Consider the following 27,757-nt stretch of genomic DNA (forward strand, 5'->3'; position numbering starts at 1 on the left):
ATTTCCTCCCTCTATTGGTATGTTCCAGAATAACATTACACACATGAACGCTTGTACATTTTCTTTTTATTTTATTACAGGCAGGGCAATGGGGGGCAGGGATAAAATACATTCTTTTTGTGGAGTAGGAGGGGAAGGGGAGGCAAACCAGGTAAACGTGGACAAGACACAGTTGAATTATTTCCCCCCAAATATAGATCAATTAAATATCTGCCGATAGTTTGAATAAATAACTTGAGATGATTTATCTATAGGTCATTACTGTTCTCTTATGTTTACATAGTTGTTTTCTATATTTATTTGTTGGAAATATCTGCATAAATAATTACACACAGAGAATGGTGCTGTACACATGGTGAAAATATTTTAGTGCTTTCTTTCAGCAGTACTTCATATACTCCTATATGCAAGTAAGCCTCCTTAAGATATGAAACTTGTGGCCTAACCTTAGTAAATGTAGAGAGATTATAGGAAGTGGCAGCATGATTGGAGTAATTTCAGGCTGTAAACTGGAACAGTCAGCTGTGAGTAACCACAACAAATCTCATTCCAAACAAATAACCTGTGTTGATCACTCATGGCATTGGTTTGGCGGCAGCACTGCACCATAGATCAATGAGAATCTGCATTTCTCATCACTATGATATTTTGTTTAAAAAAGAGAATGAGGATATTGTCACCATGCCATTTAAAATGTTAAATAAATATTTGATCAAAAGAAAAAAAAAAAAGCTGATACAGTGGTGTCCATCAAGTGAGATATAAACCACTGACTTAAAAACAATCTGTTGCAACAGTAATAAGGATAATAATACCATCAAATATAGCAATAAAAGTGATAACAATATAAACAGTAATAAATAATGCAAAGTCAGATGTCCAGAGTGATGAGCTGGATTGAATGTGACATGCTTAAAAGTGGCATGCCTGTAAAGTTTTCTTCTGTAGTCCTTCCTGAATGTTGGACATGAATCAGATTAAAGGGAAGCAAATGCTTTGACATCCAGAGCACCTTATAAACAAGAGAAACCATCTCTGATGATGATTTTCAATGCCTTCCAAAAGCTTATATAATTTCACTGCATGATCATTGTGGCCTAAGGACATGATCAGCCATGCTACTGAAATGCATAACTCATGCAGACACAGCCCCTGGCACATTGTGGATAGCTACCTAGTTTCAAAAGTTTGGCCAGTCATTTTGTGTTTGTTTGTTTGGCCAAGCAGCAAAGACCCCAGGTGAGGGGCTGTGGTGTGAAATTATCTGGTTGGAGCAGTGTAGGAACATACAGAATGATCATGGGGAAAGAAATATAAAGTAACTTCCATAATATGTGCAACAGCACTTAAATAAAGCAATATTTATATACATATACAAAATTACATTTTATAAATACATTTGGCAATACATGTATTATTTTTTGGCAAAATAAAAGGGGTTAGCAAGATGAAATGTGCAAGAGTATTCAATGTCAATCTAAGTGTCTTAGAGACAATTTCTCTTGAAATAAAAAAGAATAAACTTTCATGCACTACCAAGAGTAACCAAAATACTCAAATAAACATCCATTGGTGTCAGTAATAACTGGTCACAATCACTAAATTTTAAGACACATGAATTCTCACCAATAAAACACACTTACTTTTGTTTGTCAAAGTCAAGACCTGAGGATCCTTTTGCAATGTCTTCGGTTTGTAGACAAACTTGTCCTTCATCACATTTCTGATATTGACAACAAAATAAATCTGGAGAAATCCTGTAGCTGATCAGAGTAGAGGAAGTCGATGTGCCCATGATAAACTCTAAAGCAGGGGTTCTTAACCTTTATAACCTTGAGACCCAATTTTGTTCAACACAAAGTAACCAGGGGTTAATTCACATACTAGTATTAACTATATTATATATGATATATTTTTGTGTGTTAAGATGGTGCTCATGGCCCTACCATGGTTGGTTAAGAATCACTGCTCTAATAAGTATATTTCCCTGTGTAGATAAATAACTATTCTCTCCCATTACTGAATTAAAAACATAGTATATTTGACGTTGTCCCTTTGTGGGCGACATCACATCTTTTGGAATGGTCTTGAGAAGCTACAGTTATCTATATTCACCCAAAAGCAGCACAGCCCCCTGGCATGCAGAGAGAGGTATCATTTTCCAAACATTGCAATAGTGAGAAAATGCTATCAACATGTCCACTGAATATTCCTGAACAATGTAGTTTGTGAGTTGTTAATGTCAAGTTCTGTCATCTCAGATGGGTGACTGCATTCCAAAGCATGCACATGTGATATGTTATCAAAGTTTCAATGACTGCATCACACAAGTATTAGGCCTCCCACTACACCATAGATGATAGTGTGTTATCCTCTGGACAATGGCAGGGCGAGGATATTCGAAGAGGGTGTATGGCTGTTGGGGCGCCCTCTGCTGGAGACAGGTCATTGAGCTCCTCTGACGATGATAGAGGGAAAGAGGGAGATAGAGAGATGCCTGATGAAGGGTCAGCAGATCCAGCAAAAGTGCGAGGGGGTTTGGGGACCAGGTTTGGCTCCAGTGTGGCTCTGGCCAAAAGCTGTTTGTCATCCAATGACTGTCCATCTCCCAAGCATTCGACCTGGCCATACGAGCCTCTGCCCGACTCTGACTCGCCATCAGAGAGGTCTAGAGGAGGCGAGCTGCTGCCGTCCAGCCTGAAAAGAGAGTCCAAATACTGGGCAAACTCCAGCACAGCCTGACTTGTGTTTCCATTGGACAGCTGAGTCGACTGTGTAGAAGCTGCTCCATTGGTCTTAGCCATACCGTCCAAGTCCCAGCCTCTCTTTTCTCCATCCACAGGTCTCGAATGAACGTGAGGACTCATTGGAGGAGGGGTGCTCCCAGGACTGTACACACCAGGTATTTGTTGATACTCTCCATCAGGAAGCATCACATTGGTGTTTGGCTCTGCCTTGAAAGGTGGAGGCCGGACACTCTGGTTTAACAAAGTGGGAGAGTGGTGCCCACTGTAGCGTGGAGTGGCTGGGGATAGTCGCATAGGGTAATCAGGAGTCAATGAAGATTCACGGTTGGGTGTAAAGAAGGGCCCGACCTCACCAAGATGCTCTGGCGTGGCCTGGCAAAGAGAGTCAGCAGCGAGTAGTTCAGTCCGAGAACTCAGAGAGGGGTTCTCCTCTGGGATGGGGGCATCCAAAGGAAATGGCAGGCTGCCCAACATGGGAGACCCCCTGAATGCAGCTGAGGAGCGTCGAGAGTCCAAACTGTACAGGGACTCTGCGTCAGACAGACTCTCCATGACGGCCAGAGGAGCCTTACGATCCCTCAACTCCACCGTGAGCCGCTCTCGAGCTCCACGCAACACCACAGGCACCGGAGGAGGAGGGCATTCAGAGAAACCATCCAGCGATATTTCTGACTGGGCAACAGAACTAGACAAAAGGGAAAAAAAGGGGCAATAATGACCAGGAAATGGGTAAATGGGTCTCAAGACACAGTTAAAACAATAGGTTAAGGAAACTTACAAAGGTTTAAAGAGGAGAAAATAATCAATAGTGTTAGTATGTAAAACAATAGTCACCTAAAAACTAAAAACCACCACAAGTGAACACAGTAGAAAGCACAGACTACAACCCCAGGGGTGTGATAAAGTGCTCAGAGCACTGCTTAAACAGAGGAGGGTCTATTCTACTTCAACCATGACGTTGTGGAGTTTACACTGACTTTGGATAGGGGCTAAACCAGAGAGGACGAAGAGGGAACTCAATAGTACCATATGTAGTAACCATTCTGTAGCCAGACAGCGTGCATGCGTGCATGAGAGAGGAGTACATTATGCAAAATTAGTAATGACATGCTTTGCTTACCGTAACAAGGGTTTTTGTCTTTTTTTGTAACCATAAGGAACAGACATAACAATGATTTTGAAAAAAAACAATAAAGTTGTAATTAGTGGCAATTGCAGTAAGCAGAAGTGCAAAGTTAATGGCTGAATCCTACTGCTGTGACAGATCAGTAATTTGAAGAATGATTAAGCATGAATAAGAGGAATGCTAACACTCAGTGTGAGTTGTACTAACCGGACACTGCTGTTCCTGCGGTGGTGGGGAGCCGGGGTGGGCTGCTCTGAGGTGGTAGTGGCATCCATGAAGATGGTCTCTGGGTTCAGATCAACCTCTGTGGGGCTCACCATGATTTTAGCAGCTGACAGCAGTGCGGTTTTCCCTTTGTTGTAGTTTTCCAGCACCTGTTTTTAAAGACAAAGTGTATGGCAATACAAAATGTGAATTTGTAAAATGAACAGTAATAGACTGAGCAATAGAGTACATTACACAAATTATTTTCTCATACAAAAAAATTATTTGCTTCCTGTCTCAGACAACAGAAAAAAACAATGAGAGCTTACACCAACTTTGACGATAATAACACAACATATAAACAGGTTTGATTTAATTAGTAAATGAACTTTATGCAGACATATGACATAAAAAACTATACATAAAACAATACTGCTTGACAAATAAACAATGGCATGAAATGTAAAAATGTAAACAGAAAGGTTTAGTATGTTAAATACAAATGTATGGTGTGGGATGAGGGTAAAGGTCATACAATGACAAACAAATCAGTAATGAAGCACTGCTGCAAGTGGCAGCCCCGAAATATTTGGCATAAGCACAACAACAGTCAGTGGTACAATCAGTACATTACATACACACAACATGACACAATTAAAATACAATACTAGAATGTATAACATGCATAATACCGGGATACCAGTTTCAATTTTCGAGTCTGCTTTTTTTAAGGCAAATTACTGGTACATTTAAACTCAAGTTATTGTAATAGAACAGTATTTATAAATAGCATTTTTTTTATTGTCTCAAATTTGATGACTTATTAGGTATTATTACTAAGGAAAGATAGAAAAAACAGAGAATATGTAGACTGTGGTCACACCAAAGTCCTATAACAGTGCAGGCTGAAGGAAAGAGACGTTCAGTGGAACTTTGGAAGAACTGGGTTACTATGGAAACATTGTGAATACAAAGAAAATGTGTGAGCACAAAGTGTGGGGTTGGTACGTCCACATCTCAGAAAACCCAAAGCTGTAAAAGAATGGAAACTAAGCCAGGAGATAAATGTAATTGTTAAGATTCTCACAATCTCACAATGGATTTTTTTCACCCTTCCACACCAATAATGTCATTAAATACACCACAAATAATGTTCATTCGCGTTTAACATATTTATATATTAACAGTCACAGGTGAGGAAACACTTCAGTGGTTTTCTCTTTTTGACTCTTAATCATCTCACTTTAGTTTCTTGCCAAGAAAGTAATGTGCACAGTTTTCTAGAGAGGCATTAGGTCCATTACCAGCCTAATCTGGTTTAAAAAGGCCTTGGAGATGGGGCGATTTCATTACAGGGTTCATTGATTGCTTCAACAGATACAGTTTCAGACAGAGGAAGTGCAGACGCACCACTGTGTTGGATAGGGTTATTCTGGGGCTGAGGGCACGTGGCATTCTCCTCAGAAAACAAGAAGTCTTGGGCAGGATTTGTACAACTGTTGTTTGACAACTGTGGTAAAGAAATCAGGCACTGGTCAGAATTGGATGTGGTTTCAACATTCAGAGGGACTGAGTTTAGGACAATGTCTTTGAGAGAGGAATTACAGCATGTATTTGTATTGGTAGGAGAAGCCGCATCACTGGAAAAAGAGTTTATCTCAGTTTCAGACAGTACAAGCACAGCTGTACTGTAGGCCGTCTCTGCTTCCTCTGCCTCCAGGCTATCCTGCTCAGACAGGGGATTAAATGGTTCCAGTACCTGCAGAAACACCAGATCAATCACACAACAGCCTAACATGTAAACACTACATAAGCTTTTATTATACTTAACAAATCAAGTTAATTTGAAGACAGATTGTGGCAGTTCTGTACTCCCAAGTCACATGAAAGTGCTTTCCCCAGAGTAGCTCCATGACATGCAAACATATACATTACAAGATTTGTTATGTGAACACAATTATAAACCATAGAAACAAAAAACAAGAATCACCCAAAAATCAGATTTCCATGCCTTTAAACCAGAGTGATAGGAGAAAAGGTGTGGTTAAGTTTGGTGTTATTGCTGGACCCCGTGCATTCAAAATAATAAAAAACTCCAAACCCTTGATAAAGAGATTGCACCCAGCTTTGTCCAAAAACACAACAGGACCTTATATTTATACCACTGATAATTCACATGTATCATCATTATGAACGGTTACACACAAATGACACTTAGTAAAAACAGTAGAAATACTGAAACGAATTTGAAAAAAGACAGAGGCCACAAGGTGCACACATTGAGAGAGAAATACCAAGACACATGCACACAGACACTAACCTTATTGAGTCCCTCCATCACCATGTGGGGCATATGTTCGTTAAGCATGGCAGGCGATATGATGACCTCATCAAATGCCTTGTTATCCCCCCACAAAGCAGAGTACGTAGGCTCCTCTTGGCCACAGCTACAGAAGGAAACGTCAATGACTCTATTAGCAATGTTTACATTATAAAAACAGAAGAAACATGACAAATGCTCAGAGTATGCAATTTAAATTAATTTAACTAAATTAATTTAACTAAAGTATTTTACAAAACAATGTAAATAAATTAAATATAACCAATGGGAAAAAAAAGATAACAGAGGAAGAAATCTAAAATTCTATTTTTGGTGTTTATTTTTCTTGCTAAAATGTATTGGTCAGAACTGAAATCTTAAATTATACAAGCTGCAAGTGAGAAATGCTTATGTGGCCTATTCCAAAAGAATGAATCCATGACTACTGGTACCCTGAATGTACATTCATCCAGTGTGCTTATCTTGTATACTGTGTATTGTCACAGCTGCGACCAGTGGTACGATTGCTTTGAGTTATTGGTTTTCCAGCAGCTCAAACACAGCTAAATCCTATGTTCAAACTGAACCGCCAATGGATGATTGATTACATTTGTGGAATCTGGAATAAATAAATATTTAGATTAGCTCACAATGTCTCTGGGGGATGGTTGTGCACAACATGGATGACCCTGCCGGGAGGGTAAAGGGGGGTGGAGGCCGAAAGGGCAATGCTGAGGTCACTGGGGTGGAGCCACAGGCGACTGCTAGGGGGCGCTGCAGGCTGGGTCTGGGGATCTTCGTCCTCCAGGGGAAGCTCTGATTTAGGGATGCATTTGGTGCCGCCAGCAATAATCCTCCACTGAAAATGCAACAACATAATTTCAACTGTCATAAAAACTGTGCAAATATAGTCACTGATAGAAGTATAAATTATTAGAATGATTAGACAAGGTACAAGGGACCACTCAAAACCACTCTTTCACCATCTCTTTTAATTAACTGTAATAAAATGCTGTTACATAATTGTGGTCACCTTTGGCTTGTTACTTTTCTGTAGTACTTCCAGAAGATGGCGCCTAAAACCCTCCAGCTGAGAGAGTCCGAGCCTACAGAAAAGGCACATTTAGTATCACCAAGCAAGAATAATCAAAGAAATAAAATAGGGTTTCAGTGATACCTTGGTACCAAATCTTTTCCCAACACCACAGAAGTGACAAACTGTTTAGAGTACTCCATGGCATCCTCACTGCAAAAATAAAATCAAATCATTAATATCACAGGAAACTTATTTAGGCTTCATCTTCTTTGTTGAAAACTTAGTTGATTTACTTTTTGAGTACAGTTTATTATTGTAGATTATAACATTTCCAAAAGTTAAACAATATCATCTTTTTAGTTTCTGTCAATCTTATCTGCTGCTTCCACCAAGGGAGTGGTTAAGTTTTCAGCTTTAGTTTCAATTCACACATCATGTATTTCCTCCTTCCATGATACATGAGTTACAGTAGTTAATAGTTGGCATATTAGTAATGCATTAGTACTACCAGGAGCAAAGTGGTTTTAGACTGACCTGAGAAGGCCACCGGGTGGGGAATAGGAGTAGCAGTGGAGAGTGGGATACTGGGGTCTGAGCAGGAAGGAGAGGATGGCTGCGGTCCCTGCTCCAAGAGAGTGTCCAACAATAACCAGCCCGTAGTGCATGGTGCCTTTGCTCTGTAACAGCAAACACCAATACCATAGTAAAAAAGGGAGAAAATGCAAAATGGTGCATAATATAAGAATAATTAACATTTAAATACAAACACATTAATCAGCCTGCCAATCTAAAAACAGTCTGTTGAGTCACATACCAGGTCCCTTCCAAAAGCTTGTGACAGGATCATTTCCTGTTCCAGTTTCTTTTTAATGTACTCAGCTGAGTAAACCATTCCCTGTGAAAAGTGAAGAGGAAAATGAGAAATGAATCTCAACGGGAAGTGAAAACCATTCATCTTGTGCTAAAATATCCACTGCTTGATTTCACCATTAAGACTGTCATGATTCTTGGAGTTCTGCTTAATTTTACTTATAATATCCACACAATAATTGCTACATTGTCTAACCTTGTGGCCGAGCCAAGTCCCATGTTGTTCCTCCACAGGCAGCCGCTCTGAAGTCTCCAGTCAAATCAGTCAAAGCATCCTGAGCGGCAAGAAGTGAAAATGTCCAAAGTTCATGTTTTTATGTTTTTCAAATAAGAAACAGTGAAGCAATTATTCTGATAGATTGCATTATTGGTACAAGGTTTCACTGCATGATACTAGTCTTGGTTTGATCCCAGTTTAATTCTGATGTAGACATGGTTAGGTCCTGTTTTAGACCTGATTTAGCTCTACTCTAGTCCATGTTTACTTCCAGGTTTAACTCCTAGTTTAGTCACAATTTTAATGTGATGTTTAGAGTACAGAGTTTTTATTTCATTTAGATGAAGGGGAACTCATACATGTAGTAACAATCCTACTTATAAAAGAAATGTACCTTGGGTGAAAGGGTTCCTCTGATGCTGATGACTACTTTCTTTTTTCCATGATCCACTGCCACAAAAAATGGAGTTTCGTAAACCTGTAAACATTGAACATTGGATACAGAAGGTGGAGTTGGATTACATACCACAGTACTAACATCTGACTCAAACCCCTGATGGCACTATCTTCAGGAAAATCTTGTTTCTATTAGTTAAACTTGCAAATGCAAAATTACTTCATGTAAAGAATATTTACTTCCTGAAATTTCAGTGTTTCTTACTGCACAACTCAAGGCACAGTCAGCTATCACAACAGTTTTATAACAATACCTAACAGAAGAACTATACTAAAATCTAGTGATATTGACAATAGCACTTTTTTGCTGCTGTCACTATTATGTAATATTCTATACTATAGTAAAAGGTGCACTGAATAACTTTTCTGGTAGAGGGTCTGCAACTAACTTGTTTCCATTGAGATGTTATTGCTTGCCTGAAATGTTCCATAGTATAATACTGAACTTTTAAATTTAGCATTAATCCATTACAGGTGTTTCTATTGCTCAAAAATACAATAATTCCTTCTGTGAATAGGGGCGACTCTCCACAGATCTGAAATGGAATGTAGTGTAGTGCTGTAATCTGCCCATCTTCCTCATGACAGATTTGATTCTAGACAAAGCAATAACACTTCCATAGAGACAAACAGGTAGTGGACCCTTCTCTAGAAATGTTATGCATTCTCATAAGTATAGGTTTGCATGTGTATGTTATGAATAAATTTTTTTTTTTTTTTTCATTAAACTTGTTTGAAAGTTGAAATTGTTTTTGGTCTTCCTTTTTTCCCCTAGTTTAAATAACTTGTTAACAATGACTCAACTTTCACACCAACTAATTGCCAATTTTCCTGAGTAACTATAGCCCTAACACCTCTGAGTGCTCATTAAACGGCTGTCACAATACTCACGGCATCATGGCAGGAAGTGTAGACAATGTGGACCTGCTTAAGATCCCTGTCCAGGAAGTGTCTGCGAATGGCCAGGACGTTACAGCCACAACAATTGTCCTCTTCCACTGTCACGGACTGAGACAAGCGAGAGCCAGAAACCGAGGTGCAGCTGCCAAACGAAGGGGAAATTAGGACAGATAAACTAAAATTACACTCATTAAATCTAGTGCGATATGATGATTATGTACAAAATTATTATGTTAGCTAGATGCTCATGTGGAAAACTGTGCATGAGTCTTGTTGCTGTTTTCACATCATGGAAATGGATTTATAAATTAAAACCTTTATTATTCATTATACTGTTGGGTTGTTTATGCACCACTCTTTTTTATACAATGAATCTCGTCTCACACATAGAAGTCAAAGATTATTCAAAAATTGCCCATAAAATAACCCTAATACATTTTTAATTGACTGTGTGTAAATGTATTATTATTAATTAATTAAAGATATTATAAAAGTGTAATGACATTTGTATATGTTGTATATGTCTCATTAATTTCAGTTGGTATGTTTGAAAAGATCACAAATATTTTTATAGCAACATGGAAATGTACACGCTACAAAGACTACAAGGACTCACACGCCTATTAGTAAACAGAGAGCTACAGGAGCTGGTGATTGATAACATCTCTAGGGATAACTACTTGGCAAGTGGAAGCGCATGTGAAATCTGATCTTTATTGGAGATGCTACATAGATAGATGTAGAGGGAACGCTAAACAAAGTGTGTGGGGTGTATGGTGTTGCTTACGGGCAGGAGCTGGCGAGGCGGCACAACCCACAGGCTGGCTTCCTCATCAGGTACATGGGCCAACCATACGCAGCGAGTGCAAACAGCATGTAATAGCACACCTCTTTGTACATGTTCATTTCACCCTACGATAAGGCAATACAAACATCAGCTACATCAAGAAACTCACAGGGTACAACTGCATTATAAAATCAGATAACTAGAATCATTAGATAACCCAATAATTAGATCTGATTTTGTGTGTGTGTTTACATAATGTGGGTCAGTTAAATCAATGGATTTGTAATGGAGTAACTGTTGTATTTGAGACACAAGGTACAATTAGTCAACTCATTCAATCTTTAAAAGGTGCAAAATGTAAGTTCGAAGGTGGAGGGCTGGGTACATGTTTTCTCCATGGAGATGTTTTTTTTTTGCATGAAATGTTCCACAGTATGCCACTGAACTTATCTGCCCTGCATGCATTAAATTTGTTTTGTAGCTCAAGGCTTGCTTCTCCGTAGATCTCCACTGTGATATCCATGTGTATTCCCATACTGTATAATATTCAAGGCAAAGCAATTACATCTCCATGGAGACAAAGATGACAGTCTCTTCACCATAAAAGTTACACTGTGCACCTTTAACCTTTTGCTTTTGCTGAAATTATTGTTGTTAAACCTGCACAGGTATGAACATTCAGAAAGAAATCAGATTACTCACAACTGAGGAATCTGTTTACGTGACCATTTTTGATAACTCCAGAAATCAGATAATGATAAATATAAAAATATTAATATTAAGATGCAACACAAACTTACAGAATTTTTAAGGTCAAGGTATCGAGTATTACGAGTCACGGGCATCCCGGACAGAAAGGCTATAATGTCATTGTTGGCCTGCAGAAGACAACAATTACATAATATAGTAAGCTTTTTAAATTAACTAAAAACTGTAAAATTAGCAATAGTAGTATACCTGGTCCAAGATTGCAGATCTCTTCGATCTTTGTCTCTGGCGGAGTAGAACCAGGCCAGCAATAATATCACTAGGCACAATGTCTAGATCTCTGAAAAACTCTGCAAAAAGGCTGGCCACTTCTGAGTAGGCATCCTGATGGGAACAAAGTCACATATCACCACATTTGTACCAGCACTTGAAGCATGATAATATTGGTGATACAATAATACAATAATGGTGAAAAGTTAAAATTCTTTTGTGACTTTTTCATCTGAACATCAGGTCCTCATCAAATTGGACAGAAAACTGACTCAGTTTAAACACAAGCCGTTTAATATTCAGAACAGTGTGTTACATTCAGACAGGGAAAAATACATAGATCTTGATTAATTTCACTGTTTTGTCAGACTTCTCTGATTCATATTCTTATCTGCACCTGAGAAGCAGAATTATATTTTAAATACTCACCGATTGTGTGTCTTGGGCTCTTGTACAGCACATGAAAAACTTTAATCTCCGACTCCAGCTGCTGGCTTGGCCTTCTTCAAGTCGGTGTCTAAAAAAGTAGAAGATTAATGGCCGATACAACACAATTTTAGAAGCACCACAGGGGATAAATCATGTTTCTTGACTAGAGACAATTTTCCCATTTAAAGTAAAAGGTACCTGAGTGTATATGTTGTGAGGTTGCGCTGTCGTCGCCGAGTTGCTTTGAGCTTGACAAATGTCCGACCCGTGGGATCAAAGGTGCACATAAGAGTGATGCAGACACTGAGGATCACCAGCCAATTACATGCAACTATACCTGTAGAGAAATCAAAAGAACAGAAGTATAAGCAACAAACTAATCACCAAGATTTCAACAAAAAGTAGTTCAATTTATTTGCTAGTTTCTCACCTAAGGCGAGATTTTTGGCTGTGACATCGGAGCATGGCTGGTAATACTGAACAAGCCAGGCAATTCCAACCACAGCGTAAACCAGCTCCACCAACAGAATGGCTAAATGAAGGAAAGGAAAGAAAATGATTAAAGTGAATAAAGATGTTATCATACATTGTAAATACATTATACTGAGAGAGAATCTACTCAAACTTTTTTCTCCACAAAATATCCTTTGAGCCTTACCAAGGCGTATATAAAGGACATACTGCACAGCTTCCCTGGGTTGTGTATACAGTATGCTGCCTCTCATGCTCAGCCACATGATGGCGCTCTCACAGATGAGACAGCTGACCAGGATGCCCAAGTATCCCCGGCCATGGTCCACCAGTGTCACGGAGCAGGACTGGTCTGAGCCATACGGGAGGCCGAACAGAACCACCGACAGAACCACCAGCCTACACATAAAACAAGAAGGAATGCACTTGAGGGGATTAAAATAAATATGTAAAATCAATAACATGACAGAGGCGTGACTCACCAGATGCAGTGTAGAAGAAAGAGGAAGAGGGCGGGCAGCACCAGGTCATCACTGCCGACTGACCAGCGCCGCCGGAACATCACCATCCCAGGCATCACTGCCCTGTGGAACCGAAGGGAGAGGACAACACACATTATTTTAACAATACATGGAAATACATTCAGGCTAAACTGGCACAATCTCTGTGGCAAAAAATTAGACTGAGTATAAACTCCACAGTGAAGCAGCAACCACAATAATGAGTCTAACAGGTAACACACTGAAAAGCAATGTGGCGAGAGGGACATACAGAAATGTCCCTAGTTTTAAAAATAGCCCCACATTAGCCATGAGTGATTATAAAAAGGCTGGTTTGTGTCAATCTGTTCATTGAGTGTAAGTTTAGAGTTGAACTGAAATGAACTGAACAGAGTCAGAGCAGCAGGACTCAGAGGCAGTGGGGCACAGCCACAGGGAGCCCTATTCGGGCTGAGGCAGCCTCTGTGGGCTACTGCTGCTCCATAATGCTGGGAATTTCTAACTCGAAATAGTAAATGGTAACATTTTTGTCTGGTGGCAAAAAGTAACAGAATGGGTATGATTAGTTTTATTACCTGATAACTGTACTATATATGCACTTGCCTCTTACACTTTTGTATTTAAGTTTTAAGTAGGTCTACTTTCAGTGCTCTCACTCAGACTGGTCAAGTACAGCCAAGTACAACAAAGCACAACAGAAGTGCAAATTAATATATTATTTTCTTTTGGCATTGTTTGCTGTGGTCACACTTCTTTTTCCCAACACTTGCTTGTTACCATAGCACATTTAGCTGTTAACAAAAAAGAAAGTGCCATAATTAATGTGCATATAATATACATTACAAACTCTGTCACTGAGATGTCACTGTCCACTTGGGGCAGGCGATTTTTAGCAAAAAGTGCAATACCCACTTTATTCAGACAAGATATTATGACAAACCATCAGAAATGTGCTAAAATGTGCATGTGCTTGCTTTAGATTCAAGTATCGCAAGTTAATTAACAATAAACCTAATCCTCAAAGTACAAGTATGTTCTTTCAACTTTTTTTTTTTTTTTTACTTTTTCTCCACAAACTACTGATATATTAACTATTATTCAATATATCTTCCACCTCTAGTGTCCTCTTAGCGATCCGCATTTGAAATGGGAACATTAGTTAATTGTGGCTGTAACAGCTGTGGTGTGTTCAGACCCTCCTCATGTTCAGTGTGTGTTTCTTTTAAGTGTAAATGATGGCAATCTGTGGGTCGCCTTGTGTCCACAAACAAAAGATACTTTGATTTCATAAAATCTAAATCAAGCAACAAAGTGAGTAAAGTTAAGCTTTGTACACAGAACATTATTCTCCATCTCTACTGGATATTGTAAAAAAAAAAAAGTGCTATGGTTTGTCTTGTCTTTATTTCAGTCAAAAAGAATGTATGCATGAAGGTTTCTATAAAGAAATAGCACTGTTCAGGCACCTATTGTGACATTCTTACAAATTGTGTTTAAAGTGTTGAGCTTCTACAATGAGAGAAATCTATGAACCTGAGAGTATAACAATAGCTACAACTGTGAATATTCAATGAAGTCATTACAAGCATCATTACCACAACATAAATGAGATGTTTAAAGAAACCACGCAGCACTTCTAAGTGTTAAACTGCACGCATGTTTACACTGTGCCTCTAACTTAAGTTTACATAATGTAGAGCCAACAGCCTGGAGATGTTGAGAATGTAACTCAGTGGTGAAACATTTCAGTGGCCAGTGCAACAGTCAGAAGGATCTCTCATCACAGACATCACAAACTGATCCATAGCAAATGTGCACATATTAATATACTGTCTGTGCATTTTGCAGTTTTATCAAACTCAATGAGGAGTTCAAAACTCCTCAGAAATAACAAATATTTGAGACATTTAAAGTGAGCAGGCTTTTCACATTCACAGGTGAGACTCTTCAGTTTGTGGTATAAGTGCATTAAACAACTTTGTTGTTTAATGCGCATTAAAACTGCATAGCGCATGGCTCAGAGTCAGACAAAGTTTATAACACACTGCTCTTCATCATTTAATACTTACTCTTTTTATAGCTTTTAAAATGTATCCATACTGAAAAAAAAACAAAAAACTAATTTCAGCAGGGAGTGCCACATTTACAATCTATATACACAAGCTATATGGCTACAGAGGTTTGGGCTTTTCTGGAACCAACCCCTCCAAAAATAAAAACTTGCCAACCTTACTTAAGACTTAACACATTATAATAATATAAACACCCCCATCTATATCACACCTTGAATACTGCACTGTAATATCAGCTGGGGTCAGTTCATTTTCAATGCAGTGACAGTTTTCCTTCAAGCAAAGCAACAGTAGCAGGTGGTTTGAGTCGCTTTCACACCTTCAGCCAAGCAGCACAGACAAAGCCATAAAAATGAGTTGTGGTAGTGTTTATTTGGATGATGAACTAGTTTTCTTACAGCCCTCCAACTGTGGTTTGTTTGACACTCCATAAAAATGAATGTTTTTCCATGAACATGACTCAAAAGATGGGAAAAATTAAACAAATAAGACAAAAAGCCAGAGTTAAATACAGTTGTTTTGCTTTGACCGTGTCTGGGAAATCTTCAGATACAGGACAGTTTTTTTTTAGATTTGTTCTAAAGTAATTATGCAAAATGATTGAAATTAGGGGTGGGCAATATTGGAAAAAAAAGAAATAAAAAAAACAACAACACTATATTATTTGATCACAGTAACAATATTCTGACAACAATACTGTCAAGCCAAAAGGAATTTGTTAAACTTGTGTTTAAACATAATATTTGAGGTTTAAAAGGTCCTGTATTACACAAAATGACTCTTGTGAGTGGTTAGTCATGTTGGAATGTTGTTACCTCCTCAAAAACATATCTGGAGTTGTGGTTTGTTTCACTGACACATCTGTCTTACTAACCCTGCATTATTAGTCTGTCTACATCTCCAAAGCTCAAAATGTTCTGTTCTACCTTGTGATGTTGTGTATTGGTAGTTTTCAAGTAACTGCTCCTTTTCGCTTTTGTTCAGTAGAGATTTGCCATTCCAGGTCAACTCATCTGCATGATTCTGGTGAGGGGATATGGAGTTTAAAACCACATTAGGGTTAGGGTTAGGGTTAGCGTGGAACACAGTGTTCTTTCAGTGAACTCAGCCTAAATATGCAGGGTTTGTGTGTTATACATGTGTGAATGAAACAAAACACGTATGTTTTCGATGAGGAAACAACATAACATAGATCAGAAAAAAGATTGTAAAATTACTCACTAGAAGAGCAAAAATATAGAAAAAACATAACCTTTTTTGTTTCTCTTTTTGCTGCATTTTTAAATTATAAACTATATTCTCAATATTCAAATATTAATGAAATGTTAAATTGAAATTCTGATTCATTACTTTAAAAAGTAATTTTAACTTTTAATAGCGACATGAAATATTATTTATTTTACTTGATATTGGTCAACTCCATAATCCAAAAAAACCCTTCCACTTGAATGAAACGTGTTGTTGCCGAAAGCCATTCAATAAAAAAGGCGATATTGCCCAATATATAGGGTGCTCAACTGACAATGGGGTTTTCTTCAGTCGTTTTTCCTCATTTTTGTGGAAATTCAACAAAGCAAAGAGAAACAGGGACATGTGAATGGCTACATGTGACTCACAGTGACTTGTAAAACGCTTTCTGGGTTGAAGCAAAGAGGGCAGTGAAAAGGAGGGAGGAGACACAAACCACTACCCCATAAAAGCTCATTTGGGCTGCAGCAATCAGGCCAGTCAAATCAAGCATATCTCTCTACATTAGAAAACAGTGCAGACTTCACCGCTGGGGACTCTTATCAGCACCGTGCTCCAGGGGCTGTTGCTACGACAAGGCTCTGCTCCCACAAGAGATAGCACAAGTGGAACAAAATATTAAGACGCTAATGATGGAAAATAGATTAATAATTTAAACTGAAAACATTCTGCAAAGTATCTTATTACATTTGTTGACTCTTAATGTCTTCTTGCGATGGAACTGATTCAGAGGGTTACTCAAGCAGATTAAAAGCCATTATCCATCTTACATTTGTTTTAGGTAAGATGAAGAAGGCTATTTGGAGTGGTGTGTTACGTGCGTGTTTATTATATAGCTACACAAATAAATGATTATTTTGCTAATCAATTGATCTGTTAATTCTTTTCTTCAATTAATCAAACTGAAAAATATATCTTTAGATCACAAATGGCCTGTGGATATGAGAGCTTTTCTAAATTTGTCCCAAATGAAGCTAAAGTGATGCCACTTCAGGAGTTCTCAGTAGAGGTTACTAACATTTTTTGTGTTGATGGAGTCTTAAATCCTCTTCTTTTACCGTACTGCATGTTTTGGAGTCGGTGTACAGTTTAAGTACTAAATAGTCGATGATTATTTAAACATCAATTTGTCAAGATCAATTGCTTAAACTTAGTGCAAGCTAGGATAACGACCTTTAGCTGTGGCAGCTAAAGCAAAAAGGTAAAATAAAATGAATCTTCATTAATACCATTGGTAAGAGGTGTAATGGCAATATAACAGGACATAAGGAGCCTGATCTTGCCCCAGATCTTAGCACTAGCACAAGTGTGGGGCGTGGGGCTCTAAACAAGAGGAGTGCCCTGCCTGAATATCAGGAGAAGTGAAGCATACTGAGGGCGTAGTGTGGTGCGTTCAGTGAATTGTCAGAATCGTAAAAATAAATATCAAACTAGTCCACTGAAAAACAATGTGTAACACGCTCAAGACTTCTTTCTTTCTTTATTTGGAAATACATTAGGATGATAAATGCTTAACATTTATAACATGTTCATGCGCTGTGCGGGATGTTCGTGTGCTGTCCGGATACCCTCTCGCAGTAGAGCACAGCCCCTCGCCTGATTCGTTTTTCAGCTCAGCACTGCTCTATAGTTTAGTTTGATCTGGATCTGTACAAAAGGTGCTCATTCACATGAGGCCGATTACAGCGATGTCCTAAAGTGTGTTTTCTTACCCTGTCAGCGGTCCTACTGCTGTGATGTTAGATTTCCTCACATCCTCGCAACCGGACTCTGACAGAGATCAGCACGCACATTCATTGAGCTTGGGGTTGTGACAGCAGAGCAGGCGCATGTATGCTGTTCTCTTGGCAGCAGTGATCAGTGGAGCTTTGTACAGCGGCTCAAGAGACGAATAACGCACATGAGCACTGCTCAGTACAGACCTGCACATCCTCACTTGTGCGGGGCAAATGCAGGTTGCATGGTTCAATCCATGTCTTTGCGCAAAGCGGTAACATCAGAAACATTTAAATGACAATAAATATATTCCTTAAGCCGTGAGACTAGGGATGTCCTGATCACATTTTTTTGCCCCTTAGTCCGAGTCATTTGATTCTGAGTATCTGCCGATACCGAGTCTCAATTTGATACTTCTATAAAAATTATGAAATGAACTAATAGTAAAGAATAAGATCCAGGATGTGTGCGGAGATCAGATTGTATTGATTTCATGTGTAGTATTTTGATTGAACTTGAACTTGAAAAATCAAATGTCCAAAACTTAAATTTTATTAACTTTTCTGATCATGCACCATCATTGTTGAAAATCTTTACTTTTACCACATTCTGGTCTAGGAATGTGTAACTTAGTAAACTTAATGAACTGGACAAAACAGGAAACAGACCAGAATCAGATCAGACCTGAGACTAGACTCTGCACAATCTAGAGTTTGTGTATTTCATATTATATGGAAGCATGTGTATTACATTTGAAACACTTAGGCTCGTCTATGAAATCCAAATAATACAAAGTCTTACCAAATAAAAACGAGATGACAAAAGCTCCACAGCCTCTCTCCCCCGCACCGCCACTACATCCACAAACCCACCACGGAGTGTGCACCGCAACATCGGTCCCACCGCTCAATAGATGCTTCATCCAGCTGGACAGACCCTCTCCGCCAAAAGTGGCAACTCCGCTGCGCAACATGTAAACAAACAGCGCTGTGCGACGATCGCCATCAGAGACATCGCAGGTGTGAACACGGGCCACAGAACCTCAGGTAACAGCGCCCGAGCACGGCATGGCTCAATAGTCCCAGCGTAAGTGCACCTCTAGTTCAGCAGGCGCTGGGGCAGATAACCGCGCTAACTGGACGTCCCTGAGCAAATCCCGCACCTCAGTTAAAAAAAAACTAAAAAAAAACTGTTTTGTGCTGTGTATAGTGTATATATATACTTATATTATTTATCCTTAAAGGCTGAGTCCAGATCGAGTCGACAGTCACGTGATCGGCCCGGATTTCCGATCACCTGATCGGATCGGGACAACCCTACGTGAGACATCGAGAGATGAGAACGTGAGCGGTGAGGTATGAGTGTCCACCTCAGGTGAGAGGCGTGGGAGTTGACTGCCAGGACAGGTGGGAGCGGGTGCGACCAGGGGGAGCGCAGCGGTCTGCGAGTTTCCCCTGGGATGGGGAGTAGGGGTGTGCAAAAATATCGGAATATCGATATATCGTATCGTTTAATGTGATGATACAGTATCGATATCGTGGGCTGCTGTATCGATATATCACCAAGAGTATTTTTAGGTGTGTTTTACTAAATTATTTTGTTACAGAGCTACAGTTTTGTTGCTTGTGGAGTGAAAGGAAGCTCATTTATTCAACACATTCGATATTTTTACTGTTTTTATGATTAAAATGTTTGTGTTTCATATGAACTTTGCACAAGTGGTTTAACAAAGACTTTTAGTGTCACAGCGATGATTTAGCCTTTATTTTTTTATTGAACCGTATCGAATCGATTTGAAATATATCATATCGAATCAAAAGTGCACTGTATCAAGATATGTATCATTTCGTGGCCTGTGTATCGAGGTATGTATCATATCGGCAACTTCTTAATGATACCCAGCCCTAATGGGGAGCTCATGAGATAGACACTGGTCTGCTGTGTAATGGGAGGAAAACGACCGCAGAGAAAACTATAAAAGGTTGATGTGTGTGCGCGTGTTCGGAACACAAATGCAACCAGTTCTTTCACACTCTTCCAAAATTCTATATTCCTGGTGCCTTTACTGGTGCGTAGTTGCATCGTGGGGCTCCGGAGCTGTTTTATTGTACCCATATATAACTTTTCCCCACACCCCTTTTTGCTGCCTGGTAATGAGGCAAAGATTGCAGACATTACCCACACTGGCTGTGCTTTTAAATGCCACAGCAGTCACAGATTGGTTCAGATGCCATCACCATATATGTACTCGTACCATCCCACTTCAGCCTCCAGCAGCGAAGTACAGCCCAACCTGGACACGCCCCATCCTTAACGCTAGCACAAGTACTAAGACTGGGGGCCAGATCGGGCCCAACAACTCAAGAGCTAAAAGAGCGTTGTCAGGCTCAACACAGAACATAGCCATAAGCCATTTGTTTACATGTTCTTCATTGTTTCATTGGAAACAGGCAATATCATTAGAGGAACAGTATAAACAGTGGAGAGGTTATGATATGGATTCATCGCACTAATCAATTGACACAGGAAGATTCAACTCTTGTGTATAGCCAATTAGCACGGATGCAATGGATCTTGTTTTAGTCTTTTCAACAGAGATGGCTACAGCCATCACCAGCCCCACATCCTCCTGCTAATGGCACTGTCCTCCTCAAGGGCTTTCCCATCCATCACTCCAGGGAGGTCACCTATCAGAGCCTCTGCAGGCCTCTGTTCCAACATAATCACATTGTTTTTTCAGATTCCTCTTTAGAAGCAACATTCTGCAGGGGTCTGAAGAGAGCCTGCATGATGCAAGAGAAAATGATGCTCTCAAAGAGGTAAAGAGCCAAACACATAAATAAATACAGACAGCTTTTGAGAGCCAGTATAAAATCGATTGCTTCAGTGATTCATAGCAATCAGAAGATTTTCATTTACATGTTTTTATAGTTGAAAAATAGCTAATAGGGATCAGGGAGCATTCAAGCTTCAAATAAAGTACAATACAAGATTACAAAATACAACTTTGACTAAGCTAATGATGCGTGACCATAACCTGGTATAAGTTAATAAACGTCGATTTTACTTCATTTGTCCACAATAAAATTGACGACAAATTTAGGAAGTAGTAAACAGTGCAAAATCGTAATGTCATTAGCAGAGAAAGAATGTTCTGTAATCATAATAATGGTACTTACAACATCTTGGACAGCCTCATTAACTCTTCACCTTGTCGATAACAGTAAGAATGGCTCATTGGGCTGACTCTGTATGACGCTGCGTTACAGACTGAGCTGCATGACAGCAGACTCTGGTCCACAGATAGTGACTGAGCCATGCTTTTGTGCTCCACACTGTGGAGGACTTTGTATCAGGCCCAGGACCATGTGAGGCCACAACAATGATGTAACAACAATGACTCCTGTCTGTCATTATGGCTTTGTCTTTAACAGGGACTTACTGAAACAGGGCAGGGCACAGTGCACACGCTCACACTCACTTCATCTCATAATGGCTTTGGGCCCATGCAATCCCCAGATAGGTGAGCAAGTAACGGAATCAAGACCTGATGCACGAGAGCCTGGACCCGCCAACACTTCCAGCTATGACACAGCTCATTGTACATTATCCCAACCGGTTTTAAAGCAAAAATTATAAACATGATGCATTTAGGAAATCCTACACTCGATACAGATGATAATAGATTTGAGGTTAGCCACAAGACTGCTCAAATGTTCTTGAAGGGTGGATGTCAAAAACAGATTTGCCACTTATTCACTTACAGATATGTGAGTGTGTGTGTATGCTGAAAGTGATGTCAGTGTGTTACACAATGGACAGGGAAAAGGAACATTCCACTGAACCTGAAATTCAAAGACAGAGCAGACAGCTAAAAGTACCCTAGAGCTTGTTTAAAAATTACAGTTTGAGAACTAAAGTTGTTCATATAGAAATCAAGATAGAGTGACACCTTTCCAGTCAGATCCCCAATTGAGCATGAACAATGTTGTCACTAAATGAGGGGGTGAATCTCCATTGTGAATGCTGGCTTCATTCTGACTCATAAATAACAGATGTTGTAGACACGGCTGTGTAAATTAGTATAGTGAAGTATTGTTAAGACATGCTCCCTGTGACATTTGTTCCACTGCTCCCGTTGCTTCAACAAAGGCTCCTGTGCCCCTCCCTCGCCCCTTCACTGTTCAAGACAGCCAGAGCTCTCAGTTCAGATCTTTGGCATGTGCCACTTCCTTGGGCTCTCCTCTTGTCCCTTCAGTTTCAGTCACTACACCGGATACTGTGCATCCTAAAGACAGAAACACTCTTCCTCTTTATCTTCACACTGTGTTCTTCTGCCCACTCGCTCATTCAATATTCATGTTTCAGAGCACATATGAAAGGAGCATGTGCATCTGTTTTTTTTGTTTTTGTGTTTTTTTGGTGCAGAGGAAACCTACATTTTCTCCTCTAGGCTCCTCTTTTACCTCTATTTCCCCTCCTCTTCCTTATCAAGCCAATCCAGATTCTGCTTTGGTTTCGTGTTGCCGTCTTTTTTTAGACTGAAAGCCATGTGCCACTCACTCCTACTCTCCCTCTGCCTCTTTCTCCATCTTTTTCTCCCACTGCCACCCACTCAATCCTTTCACCTCGTCCCACTCTGCTCCTCTCCTTCACTCCATCTGATTGTATGTGCATGTGTACATGGGTGCTCCTTGTGTTGGGGTAGTAACATATGGGCTCCTGCCAACCTGTCTGAGGGCTACTGCCACAAACCATGTACAGATTTGTCAATTTATCAGCCCCGCTCCTGAAAATAACTGCTGGACTTTTGCCCACACACTGGTGCAGCATGTGTTCATTGCAGTAACACTCCTGGTGGTTATATACATTTCAAGAATAAAACTAAATCACACACCACAAAAAAGTCTACACATGTACTAACTATTAAAGATGCATTGTGTAACTTTTTTGGTGGAAGATCTGTCAAATTCTTTTCCCAGTGGTGATGTTATTGCTTTATCTGGAATGTGTCACAGTATGGTATTAAACCTATTTATCTTCGTGGAGATCAAACAAGACCAAGTTACAGATCAGATCTATGGAGGGGCAACCCCATTCACAGTCAGAAAGAGTGTTTTTCTAGGTATTTTGGAGTTATAAAACCACCATGTCATACTGTGGAACATTTCTGGTAGTGCAATGACATATTCATAGAAATAAGCAGGTGACAGGAACCTAAAAAAAAAAAAAAAAAAAAAAAAGTCACACAGTGCACCTTTAACTAACTTTAAAATTAATTTAAAACATCTACATTTCTGCAGAAAAAAACCCTAAAACAATAATATACCAAAAGTGATATACCACTCAGTGTTCAAAAGAAAATGTATGAATTTACTGTTCAATAAATAATGAATGAAGTATATTTTTAGATTCAGTATTTATTGTGTGTACCCTTTCTTTACACAAGAAACTCAAATAATTGGCATAATATATATTGTAACTACCCATTATTACATTAGTGGTCATTTGGATAAGGGTTGCATTCCCCTGCATTAGGGGTCAGTGCCATGAAGTGGTCTTCAGTGCTATCATTTATGTGATATTTTCTGTAGTAATATATGATTCTTTAAAATTTGTCACCCTGGCATACCTTACATGATCCTTTTATTGAGAGCTCTGCAAATATTTACCACTTTACATCTACAGCTCTGTTTACTTTGCTACGATATGTGTTTGAGGTGCGCTTGAGAATATCCCTTTCTTGATAAGAAAGAAAGCCCAGTTCAAATCAATTTTTCAAGCACCAATTGTTTTAGTAACAAATGTTTTCATTTACAATACTAACATTTTCAACACTAGTGTGAAAGGATGTCGAATTGTATTCAGACATATTTCCAGACAAATAAGCAACAGTGCCAGGAGTCCCAGGAGGCAGTGCTTTCCACTCCAGTGCTACCCTATAGGGATAACACCATCTGAAATGTAAACACTACTGTTGACAATGTTGATGCTGCCTGAGCAAGAGCTTTGACAAGTCACTGTGTGAATGAAGTCAGGGCTGGAATTATAAATCGGAACAGTTAATCAATCGACTAGAGAAAAAAAAAATCTTTGACTATTTCATAAACAATTAACTGTTACTTGGAGTATAAACAGATTAGAACACAGTGTGAGACAGGAAAAATATATTTTTTGGGATTCTTATTTTTTAAATTATTCTTGCATTTCCATTCTTGTAAATAATCTCTATCAATATACCTCAATTTTGTCATATTTTAGATTAAGATATTTTAAAACCCTCTTTAATGACAACCTTATACATCCATCTCTCTACCTGCAGTTATGTACTCATGTGCTAAATATGCCAATCTTGTGGAGAGGTTAAACTAGTGATTTGCATAGCTGCCAAATAGACCATTTTAATTTGCTTAAAAAAAGAAACATTAGCTGGGCAAGAGTTTCCGATAGGTCAGACTCCACAAAAATGTGCAAATTAGAATAATTCATCAATGCTTATTGTTAGACTAGCCTAATTGTTGTAAATTGTATTGCTAATAGTTTATGTAATTTCACACACTGATGTTGCTGGAATAAATTATTCACTGTGAAAATGTGGAGCACTGACAAGGCTTATGTTATGTGTTACAGTAGAAAGTATTGCAAGAGAAGATTACTCAAAATCATTTTCTGTTTCAGCTGTAGTGTCACTGAAACTTTGGCTAAAAAAAGAAAAAAGTAAAAGCCCATCAAGCATGTCACCTCCCTTTTTGCTTACAGTTTAGGGAAACACCTGATCGTAAGGTTCCTCATTTAGGCCTATAAAAGTACAGACAGTGTTTAATGATGCTTAGACTCAAATGCCAAATAAAGAAAGGATTTGTTATAGGTTCAGATTTTGAGTAGAATATGTAGAATATCTGATGTGATGATGAGACTGCTGTCATTACAAATTCCTGATCATGTCCCATACGAGAAGTAGCCTGCAAACTCTGAATCAATCAATGAACTGCAATGCCCAAAACATTTTCAGTTACAACAAGGCTTTTGCTACAATTTCTATTCCTCAAAAGGCAAATAACTGGGATATATCAAACAGACTAAAGCCCAGAGCCCAGGGGATAGAGAAAAAGGCAATGGTCCAGAACAGCGGCTGTAGTCTGTAGGATGGTAGCGTATTGAACTCTCCTGCCTGACTAGCCTATCAAAGAGGTGGCAATGCTTATACACGAGGTAAAAGCCGGGTCACCGCTACCTGTCCTGGCAAGTGGCAGTGGTTAGCAGCTGACAGCAGAATGGAAATGCCTTACCTGTGTTTTGACAATGCCTTGCCGAAACCCACTGCATCGGTTCCGCTCGCTGTCCCATATCCCCGGGACACTGGCCGAGGGCTGCGGGATGAATGCTCAAAAGCTTCGCGGGTAGAATTATAATATCCGCGCCGTCGTCATTACAACAGGCGGATAAATGGCCCCGCAGACATCAAACCACGGCCGTTCCCTCGGTTATGTGCCGACAGTCAGGCAGGCACGACACACCTCTCCAAATCATCGTCAATTTTAGGTCGTTTCTTGTCCGTGGGGGGATTGGCAGTTTGGTTTTCCGTACAATTGCAACACGTCGTCGGCTGTGGCACCTCACTCACTGCCTATGGATCATTTCCCCCCGTCTCAAACGCCAGGAACACGGCGTGATCCTAAATATCCACAGATAATAGTCCTTCTAGTTAAATAAACACTATCGTCTTTCTGCTTCTCAAATTCAGTGAGCCATTCACATTAGAGACCATAGGCACGGATAGCAGCTAAACGGCAACAGAAATTCCCGAGAAAGTGGCCCATCCCCTCAGACATTTTCCCCACCGAAACATACGTACGCGCGTATTTGCTATTCCCTTCCGTATTCGGCTGCGCAAAATATCCCTTGCTTCGCCGGGTTTACGCCATAGACCGCTTACGACGTTCACCTGATTCGTTTTTTATAAAAGCCACACACTCTGCGGTTCCCGTGGAGAAAGAGCGCCACTGGTGGTTTGTAAAAATCAAGGAACAGGCCAAGTGATCCAGGGAGCTCCGGCTGGCACAGTGCTTCATAGCCTGTACAGAATGCTCTACAATATTATTGATAAATAGAATCTAAATGTATTTGTGGTTTAGTATTGTGGCTAATATTTTATTCATAAAAAATTATAATAGTCTATATTATATATATTAATCAATATTGTTGCTTTGACATAAATTTACGCTATTTAGGCTACACCTAAAAAACAAATAGACCTTCACAAACATATTAACGAAATTATTAAATTGCAGGGAACTATGCTTTTGAGCACTTCCTAGCAGGGAAACTAATGCAATAGCATAGGTGAGTAAGACAATTAGTTCTGGGAGATAGATAATAACGCAGCCTAATCAATAAAAAGATAAGCTATATGTGGATAATACATCTATATTAGGCCTACTAAATTAGGCCCATTATGCTTTATGTTCTTTAAAAGGCACAGCTACTTGCATGGGCCTAATAATATTGTTATTGGTCATCTGATATTATGTTATATTGTTACTTTTTATGCGATTGGAAATTATGCATATATTTCTCATATCATATAGGGTATTTATTTTACAGTCTTTCTTTCTCCTTCTTTGCTTTGGGGTAAAATAATAAACACAATAATACATATTGCCAATATTCTCCATCATAAACTGTAACCACCCCGATCCAAACCCACACTTGGTACGTCCCACTTTCTCCTCCTCTCATTCTCCTCCCTTCTGCTCCCAGTGTCCTCCATCTCTAACGCCTTCTGTCATTTTCTTGTATTGAGGACGTTCTCATTTCCTGCGACTGCAGTTATTGCCTTTACATCTGTTGTCCTGCTTGAGTCCTTACAGCTTCTGAGGAGGTATGTAAAGCCTTTATTTCATCAGTAACATCACTATAAAATTTAGCATGTTCTTTCTGATAAATTCACTCATTTATTTCAGACAGTTTGCCATTCTGCACTAATCTCAGTTAGTCATCAGCACATGCTCCTAATTCATGTCAAAGACTTGAATTTTACCCCATTTTCAGGCAGTCATGCTGCAGTTCTTTCCTCCATCTTGTTCTCTGTTTATCCATATGACTCATACCATTTTGTTTTTGAGCCAGAAGATCAAGAGACATTTTTGCAATTGCTCATCAAGGGAAATATTTCTCTAGTAAAATTTTGTAAAATTTTAGTTTTGGCAACTGCATAAACTATTAAACCTATGTGCTCCATATAAACTGCAATTCAGAGAAAAAATGCCCATGTTCTTATATAATAGTGTAATATCCTGTGAAGAAGCCACAGCTGCTTCACAGTTAAATTTTTTCTATTCCTTTGAGGACTGGACAGTCCCTATCTGTGTTATCTTTGTTCCAAGGTCACACAGTTTAGGCCCAACCACTTGCTGACAGTGAATACATGCACCTTTGATGCTGTCTCACCAGAGCTCATACAGTGCACGTGCCTCATTTAGATAATCTGCTTGTATGTGTGCTGTTTCCTTTTAGTGAAGCAGCACAGAGCTGACCTTACCGAGTCCTTCTGACTGGCCACACCTCTGTCTCTGAGACCATGGAAGCCAAGGCCAAGTCTGGAGCTCCCGCGTCCAAAGCAGCATCTAAGGTTGAGAAGAAGGAGGCCCCCAAGAAGGCCCCTGAACCTGCCCCGGCCA

At 39.4% G+C, this 27,757-nt stretch overlaps 1 protein-coding gene across 1 annotated transcript; it reads right to left on the minus strand.

The window, feature by feature from the left end:
• Positions 1-46: 46 nt before the first annotated feature.
• Positions 47-26,074, minus strand: dagla (diacylglycerol lipase, alpha). The gene is given in 21 exon segments (XM_055154605.1): positions 47-3,432; positions 4,081-4,247; positions 6,398-6,524; positions 7,048-7,256; positions 7,431-7,503; positions 7,575-7,643; positions 7,968-8,110; positions 8,248-8,328; positions 8,500-8,550; positions 8,552-8,578; positions 8,915-8,998; positions 9,868-10,018; positions 10,664-10,788; positions 11,464-11,541; positions 11,621-11,755; positions 12,071-12,158; positions 12,269-12,407; positions 12,501-12,602; positions 12,729-12,940; positions 13,024-13,125; positions 25,367-26,074. Coding segments are annotated over 20 exon segments (3,243 nt in total). The 5' UTR covers positions 13,119-13,125; positions 25,367-26,074; the 3' UTR covers positions 47-2,345.
• Between the last annotated feature and the right edge of the window lie 1,683 nt (positions 26,075-27,757).

Source organism: Boleophthalmus pectinirostris, unplaced genomic scaffold, assembly GCF_026225935.1.
Source record: "Boleophthalmus pectinirostris isolate CB_2022bp ecotype Guang Dong unplaced genomic scaffold, ASM2622593v1 HiC_scaffold_19, whole genome shotgun sequence".
Taxonomy (NCBI): domain Eukaryota; kingdom Metazoa; phylum Chordata; class Actinopteri; order Gobiiformes; family Gobiidae; genus Boleophthalmus; species Boleophthalmus pectinirostris.